Genomic DNA, 8,337 nt, shown 5'->3' with positions numbered 1-8,337 from the left:
AACCAGTCAAGGCATTGAAATCTGCAAGTGCTATAGGAACGTGCATTCAAGCAGGTTGCGAGTGCTGTAGTGTAGCATGGATTTCTGAGCTCTGCAGCCACCCTTGGTATGTAAGTGTTTGGAAACCAAACTAAATGTAATACCCTCTACTTGTGCATTCTCTCTCTCTCTCTCTCTCTCTCTCTCTCTCTCTCTCTCTCTCTCTCTCTCTCTCTCTCTCTCTCTCCCCCCTCCTCAGGATGTAGTAAACATTCTCACAGTTTCAAACACTGTGCACTCCTCCTTTTCCCAAGTATATCCACTGCGTGATTGAGATTTCTCTTATGGCTCATAAGTTTACTTGTGCTAACACTGGCTTCTTTTTTCCTTCTGTCCTCTCCAGCTGTCCCCATTGTTACTCTTACTGTTACTCCAAGCATGGAACTTCAACTGCAGGTTTTGATGTTGCAAATCTTTTTGAGAATGTAGTACGGACCATGAGCAAAACTAGAACAGGAAGGGCCAAGTCCTTTTTTTTTTTTTGACAACATAACAGGGATAATTGTCCACCTGGATGGCACAGGAGAACCTAGCTGTCCAATAAAGCATAAAAAACATGCCGATCTATCATTCAGAAGAATACAGCTACCATTTCTGGTATTAATCACATGGTACTGTTTCTCTCTCTCTGTCTCTCTCTCTCTCTTTCTCTCTTACGCACACAAACATGCATACATAACATACATATAGTAAGAGAGAGACTGGTTTCGTGAGCATATTCTCTCCTGGAAGTGCTATATGCATATCTTACACTTCCCATCAGGAAGAGGAACTCATCTGTCACCAAGCAGATAACTTGCTGCTTCATTTTAGACCTTAGAGATGATGGTAGTTGGTTGCTTGTTTGGTCACTGAAATGCTTGTCTACGAGCATGTAGGATTGTTTTCTTGGTTTGTTTCTTCAAACATTTTGTTCTAAATATAGGGCTGGCTGAGAGAAGAAAATATCTACTGGTCTATAGGCATACATCCCCAGCAGACATTTAACCCCTTTACATAATGCCTTCCTCCAAACTGGATCACGCAGCATGTGCGTTCATGTTGCTGTGTGTATGTGTATATAGGAGTATGTGTATATATGTGTGTAGGTAGGTGTATGTTGATGTATACATACACACACACACACACACTCGTGTCTTTGGGTATATAGGTAGGATTAAGTAACTTGAAAGCATTAGTTTATATGTGGTAGCATACTTTTTAGTGTCCAGGATGCATTGACTGCCACTGTCCTGACAACAGAGTGCAATTGATATATATTTATATGTATTTCTCAGTGCTATTGCTGCCTTTGCCGCTGTTGCCTCTGCAGTAAGGTTTAACATCCATGCCCAGAAGGAAGAAAAAGAGCAGTAGCATGTCCAAATCCATTCAGTAGGGGAATCTTCTCACTCCCCCCCACCTTCCCTGCCCCCCCGCCCCTTTCCAGCATCCTTCTCCAGATCAGGCACAGCCACATTCTTCCACAATCATATTGGGAACGTCCCTCTTCACGATGTTGTATTCATCATCAAAGTACAGCATGGATATTGTGCTAAGTTTGGTCGGAATGCAGCAGGAGTTCACGGTGCCTGGGTTCAGCCCTCGCATGCGGTACTGATTCACGACGGCTGTGTGAAAAGAGGAAGCTGAGCCCGGGACTCCAGCCAAATAGGCTGGGCAGCTCCCTTCACAGTAATTCCCATAGTAACCCCCTGGTGCTATGATCCAGTCATTCCATCCGATGATCTTAAAGTCAATGTAAAACTGTTGCCTGCAGCATAAATTGGTCCGGCCATCACATTCCAGACCTCTTTTCCGAATCCTGTGCTTGTTGTCAGCCAATCGGGCTTGCACCACTAAAAAAGGCCGGTGGGATTCATCCCCAGAATCCACATAAATTGGCAGCACTGAATACTCTTCACAGCCTTCGCACTGAATGTCCAAACTCAATCTTCTCTCTCCTTTCTCGAACAGAGCTTGGATTGCTTCTGTCATAGGAAATGTGTGCCAACCACTTCTTTTGAGATCAACTTTCTTTTCAACCACATTCCACTTGTTGCTGGTGTCCGAGTCTTGGAAATACACTTTGACTCTTACTTTTCGCCGGCTGCCTTTCTCCAAGACATATGGAAGCAGCTTCAAGTAAAGCCACAAACTGGCTTGAACCACAAACAGATTCTGATTCCCTTCATTAGAAATGAAGAAATAGAGGCGCATTCTAGAGGATGACAGGTCATCTAGAATATAATGGGGGAGGGGGGAGGGAAAGAAAATGTTTGTGTTAGGTTTTCTTAAGGAAAAAAAGAAAACGAATCATGGATAGAAATAAATGCATAAGATTAGTTAAGTGCCACAAATAATATACATAAATGGCTAAACAGAAAAGGGGGAGGGAATATACACCATCAGCTATCGATTGCAAAGTTGTTCAGTGGCTAAATCGGGACTAGAAACCCATTATAAAGTTCCCAGAGAGAAACTAATCAGGGTATGGGGGGGGAGCCAGATCCTTAGAAATCAGTGTATAAGCAATTAAGTTCAGATAGATGGAAAGTCATGAAAGGAACTCGGAGCACCTGGATAAGTGCTAATTAGTTTTTTAAAAGTGTTGGCCTGGCACAGGCACCCCTCCTGTATAATCTTCCCAGAAAGCACAAATTGTTAACTATCAGGGAAAGTTGTTTTTTTTTTCCAGAGAAAGGATTTGGTTACAATTTAGATGCACTGTAAACTCACCCAGTAGCTCTATAATTCTTTGGAAATGCAAGGATTTGGTTGATTTGTCCACTTAACCAAAGCAAATTCTTACTGGGATTGTAAAATTGTCTGATTTTGATTGTTCCAGATTGCAAATAGAAGTATGTTCCTTTGTATAACAATATCCAGAATATAAAAGTGTCAGAGAAAGTCTTCTAGCACAACTATCTCCCTGACGTTTTAGCTTTCAAAAGGCTGGGGTGAGGTGAGTTATTATTCACTAATATGAGCCTTACCCACCAGTAGCTCAAAGGGGTACTATCCAGGCAAAGATTTACTGCCTTAGTAATAATAACTGAAATGACAGGACAATTGCATTTGTCATAATTGTGCCCAAAGATATAGATTGTCTTGCCATCTTAAATTCTCTTTTGCACAATTCTTAAAGGTACAGGATACCTGTGTTATTTATTTACTTGGCATCTGGACATCTAAGGAGAACACATCCTCTTCTACTCCTTGCAGCTGTTTCATTTAACTAAGGGATGAACTTTAGACATTAAGTCCCACTCCATTTTTCTGGGTATTAAGCAACTTTTCATTGCAGCCAATGGGTGATAGATCTAGACTTAGTCATACTTAGAACAGCTCTTGAAATTAACTTAGTCAAGACTAGTTCATGTCCCACTGATGTCAGTGAAATTAACTCTGTATCCAACATAATGCCATTGCTGTTTTCTTTTCAGTGAAATTAAAGCAGGAAAGCAGATGTCATGAGCAACTGGTTGCTTGCCTTCTGGTTCATATTTATAATATGAACACTAAATGGGACAAGCTGGCACTGAATCCCTTACTCAAACACCTCTGACCTAGAAATTATTATCCTGTGCACATTTATGTGAAACTCAGCAGGTCCACCTTTGAGCAAATATGCACAGGATCACCCAGCTCCAGAGTTTATTCAATATTCTTCATTCTGCTTCAATTCATTCCAATCCAATTCCACATTGTTCAGTATGTTGAAAAGAAAAACCCTAGTGCAGGCATTGTCAAGCCAAATTGCAAATCTTTACACTTTAGACCTAGTTCTTGCAATGCCACAGGATAATGCTTTATTAGTAGTAGTATTGGATGGATATATTTTCTTAATCTATACTTTCCAGGAGCATGATGAAGAAAATATCATACAATACGTTGGATGTGCATTTATCATAACACATCCAAACAGCACCAGACATTTAAAGGTAACAGTGACATGCCATGATAAACAGGTAACAGATTATAATTCCACTGGAAGATGAAAACTAAATTCTAATAGTTTTGTCCTTCTCCTATTTTACTCACCCAGGTAATGAATGCATTCACTTATCCTTCTATCTCTTCCTGCCCTGTATGTATTATAATAGTTTTCAAACTGTTTACCTGAAAACAACCCTTTTTACAGGGACTGCTCTTCTGAGGAACCCCTGAACTTTTGTTATGAATCCAGCACTGCTGCAATTAATTTAGAAGCACATGTCATCTTCACACTCAGCTCATACACAGGACACCGTTAGCCACACTATTGCTCTGTGCTTACCGGACGTGATTTAGAACACACTTAATATTCTTTTATATTTCTCTGGAAAGGTAAGCTTGTTTGTCATCTTTTCACTGACGAGTACCTTATCAACTTCTAAGGAATAAGATACTTGACAATGGTATTTACACTGGTGGTTTTACTAGTTGGCAGCTGTAGAACACAGGAATGTTAATATAAAGTATCAGAGAAAGGAGGGATAGATATACAGATATGATTTATGAAGAAGAGCGAGAAAATCTCACTTGGATATACAAGAAGGTAACTTCAGCAATTGAGATCAGCTAAATTGGAGACGTGGGATAGACATGGTGCTATTAAAATAGAAGGAGCAATAGAATCATAGAGAAGCATAGAAGTGGGGGGGGGAGGTGGACTTTACACCAGAGAAAGAAATACAAGATGAGCCAATATTGTGACTGGGGAAATAAGGGGGGGGGAATTGATTAAATGCTTTCATAAATGCAATTCTTATGGGTGGGTTAATACTAATAGGTGAGATTACAGGGTAATACCTGATCATTTTTACTCATTCATAACTTCATACTCTGGTTTAACAAATATGCAAGTGGAAACATATGGAATAGGAAGTAGAAAGTCTCACAGAATAAAGGATGCATACACAAATGATACGGGTGGGATCACCAAACGTTTATGGGGCATGTATGTGAGGAAAAGGTCACTGAGTGGATGGATATATGTATGTGAATAGTCAGAAGACCCTGTCTGAAGATGAAGAAGAAGAGGGAGCAGAAGAAACTCAAGTGATAGGCAGGATGGGGGTTAGAAAGACAGAAAAGTTACTGAGCAAAATAGGTCAATAAAGTAGAACAAGTTCACTTTACTTTTTGATACCAGGCACAAAAGGGGAAGAATCTATGGCTGGGGAGGTAGGTGGGGCAGAGGGATGGGGGCTTGAAGGATGAAAATGGATTCCTGGATGAAGAGGTTAGGAGGACAGATATTCTGTGTGACACTAGATTAAAAAAACAGGACAAGGAACATTCAGTGTTGTATAGAGTGGAACCAATGCACAGCAGGAGAAATTGTGATTAGGTTGTTCGTGGTACGGATCTATGCCATGAGGATGGCACCGGTTTCTGAGAGTAGCATGTATAAACCTATAGCCTGTGGGAGGAAAATATGACAAAGAGATCTGATCAGCAGAGCCTGGAGGATGGGTGGTAAATAAATAGGATTTTTGTAGTACACACCCATTATGTTAAGCTACATACCCCACACATGCCCATTTAAATGGAGCCAGTATTGCAATTAAACAGAGGATCCGACTTGATCCATGGAACAGAAACCAAGGATGGACAGGGGAACGGAGGGGTGCGGAACACAGCATGCAGAGGGTACATCGGAACGGAGCAGGAGTTACAAAGGTGTGACGGGAATTTAGCCCTTATGGTAAAGAAATAAAGAAAGGCGGGCGTGGCAAGCAGTCGGAAACGGGGAGGCAAGGGGAGTGCAAAGCCGACGGACGGGATTGCATGGAGGGGCCGAGCAAGGACGGAACCGGCGTGGGGGAAATGCCTAGGATGGGCAGCGGAAGGGAAGCGGGGGGTCCCCGCAAGGGAGAAGCAGCAGCGGAAAGCAGGCGGGACGCGGGTCTGGAGAAGGAAAGACCGGCGACCCCCAGAGGGAAACGGTGGGATTGCAGGAGACCGGGAAGCGGCTCGCTGGGGGCGAGGCGGGATGCTCGGACCGTCGTTCCCAGGCGGAGGCGACGGATGCTCGGGGCCGAGAGGGCAGGTGGAGCGGGGTGGGCGAGCGGGCAACCCACCTGTCTCGGCGAAGCTGATGATCTCCGAGACCTGCTGGTGAGCCCCGGGCCCCACATTCGCCTGCCCGTCCAGGTTCGGGATCTCGACGCGGCCGTCCTCCCGCAACTTGCCGGCGTGCAGCTTGCGCAGCGCCGTGACCAGAGCCGCCTTGGGCACGGCGTGGGTGATGTTGGGCCGGTCGCGCATCTGGAGGCGGTTGAGGATGTGCCTCTTGATGGCCTCCAGGAAATCGCCGTCCACTTCGCCGGGCTCCTCGGGTGGTCGCCGGAAGCCGCACGAGGTGCAGGTGTCCAGGGGAGCTGCCCCGGGAGGCGTCGGCGAGGCTCCGGCGCTCAGCATCAGCCAGCAGGCTTCCGCCAGCAGAAGCAGAAGCGAGGCGGTCAGGGGCCCCCTCCGATCCGTCCCGTCCATGCCGATCGCCGGGCAGTTCCGCTCTGAGGTTGAGATGTGAGCCGGGGCAGCCGGCCGGGTTGGAGGCGCGGAGCTCAGGGCGGTCGGTAGGGGCGACGGACGAGCCCCACGAGAAGAGGGCCAGCCGGGCGAGGGCGCGATCTGGCGAGAGCGGCGTCCGAATCGGCTCCCGGGGGCACGAGGCCGGTCGAAGGAGCTCCGGCGGAGAGGTTGCGAGGCGGCGGCGACGGCGGCGAAGAAGGATCGGTCGGGAAAGCCGCTTTCCCCAGGGCAGTCGGAGTCCCCCCGCGGCCTCACTCGGTCACTTGCCAGCGGGTAGCTCCAAAGCAGCCAACTCCTCTGTCATGATGTCAGTGGTTTGCCTCCAGGCAGGCAGCGTCCAGCCAAAAGCAGGCAGGAGGTGGAGAGAGCGCGCTCTTTTTTAGCCAAGAGTCATCGGGGGGCCAAAGGGGAGGGGGAAGACGGGGTGGCGTGGAGGATCCACGAGGCAGATTTGAGAGTCAATCCAATTTAAGAGCGACAGGCTGGGGACACTCCAATCAACGACGCCTTCCCTATCTTTCGCCACACGGGGAGGCGGTCGGGTGTGGGGGAAGCTCGCCAAATCCAATCCGCCAAGCCGGTCCCTCGATACGCTCTGCAGCTGTCCTCTTTAGCGCGGCGGGCGCGCTCTCCGGGTCTGCGCCTCTCTGACAAAAGCCTGTTAACCTGAAAGCGGAGAACCGGAGGCAAGAAGGGTGAGAGAGGCTCCTGAAAAAGATCCGGTCCGTTGCAAACAAAAACAATTTTTCAGCAGCTGCTCCTTTCTCCCCGACGGATTTCTCTCCTGGACTCCCTTTTGGATCAAACGGGGGCTACAAGTCCAGCCGGGTGGGTCCCTCTCCTGGGGGGTCCCGCGAGTAATTCAGCTTTCCAAGTCAAAACGCGGTTGGAAACAAGCGATATTCAAAGAAAAAGCCGCGGGAGGAAGAAGGCAAAAAAAAGCTCCAGAAGTAACTTGAAGAAATCTAGCCAGTGGGTCCTGCTTGAAGCTGCTCGCTCGCTCGCTCGCTCACTCGAGGCTCTCCTTCGCCTCGAGCAATCCTGTCCCGGTTAGTGTTTGGCACCAGGGTTTCTTATGAGTAAGCGCAGACTGAGAGCGCTGCCTCCCTCTGCCAGTTGATCTTTGCTTGTGCCTCGTATTTTAATTTCTCTCTCCCTCTCTCTAGCTCGCTTCCGCTCCTGAACCTGACGTTCCGCCCCCGCTCTCCAAGCAAAAGGTCTCGGTTGGAAAAGCGCTCTTTCCCCCCCCCCCCCCCTTTCTTCCTCCCCCCCCCTCCCCTTCCTTCCTTCACCTGCCAAGTCGCAACGTTGGGCCACTTTCTTTCGAAAACTTTTGTACGGATTGCAGCAAGTTCCTGATGCGGAAATAATATCTCTCTGCTTGTTTCTTGAACGAACCCTACCCCTAATTTCCTCCCTGACACTTCGCGGGCGCCGCGCTCACACACATAAGTGTAGCAAAAGTTGGCGGTTAAAGGCATACCCCTTGCGGTGCAGTAACTGCCAAGCTGCTAGTCTTTTTTTGGGGGGGACAGTTTGCAGATGAGAGTTTGTGCAAGGGGCGACCTTAGACAAAGTGCCTATAGAGATTCCCAGCCCTCCAGGACACGGTTGTTCCGAAGGTGCCTTTCCAAAGGCAATTGGGTTTCCTTTTCTTTTTTTTCCCTTGAAAACGTTTTGCTTCTCATACAAGAAGCTTCTTCAGTCAGAACTGAAGAAGCTTCTTGGATGAGAAGTGAAACGTTTTCAAAACAAAAAAACAAGAAAGTCCAGTTGCCTTTTGAAAAGCACCTTTGG

The 8,337-nt window shown here is 47.0% G+C and overlaps 1 protein-coding gene across 1 annotated transcript; it reads right to left on the bottom strand.

The window, feature by feature from the left end:
- Nucleotides 1-1,482: 1,482 nt before the first annotated feature.
- INHBB (inhibin subunit beta B) lies at nt 1,483-6,498 on the bottom strand. Its single transcript, XM_015817640.1, has 2 exons — nt 6,087-6,498; nt 1,483-2,258 (listed from the first exon to the last, which is right to left on the bottom strand). The coding sequence occupies exons 1-2, from the start codon at nt 6,496-6,498 to the stop codon at nt 1,483-1,485; spliced, it is 1,188 nt and encodes a 395-aa protein (XP_015673126.1).
- Between the last annotated feature and the right edge of the window lie 1,839 nt (nt 6,499-8,337).

Source organism: Protobothrops mucrosquamatus, unplaced genomic scaffold (genome assembly GCF_001527695.2).
Source record: "Protobothrops mucrosquamatus isolate PMUCROS unplaced genomic scaffold, P.Mucros_1.0 scaffold613, whole genome shotgun sequence".
Taxonomy (NCBI): domain Eukaryota; kingdom Metazoa; phylum Chordata; class Lepidosauria; order Squamata; family Viperidae; genus Protobothrops; species Protobothrops mucrosquamatus.
This window is presented reverse-complemented; position numbering and strand designations above follow the sequence as displayed.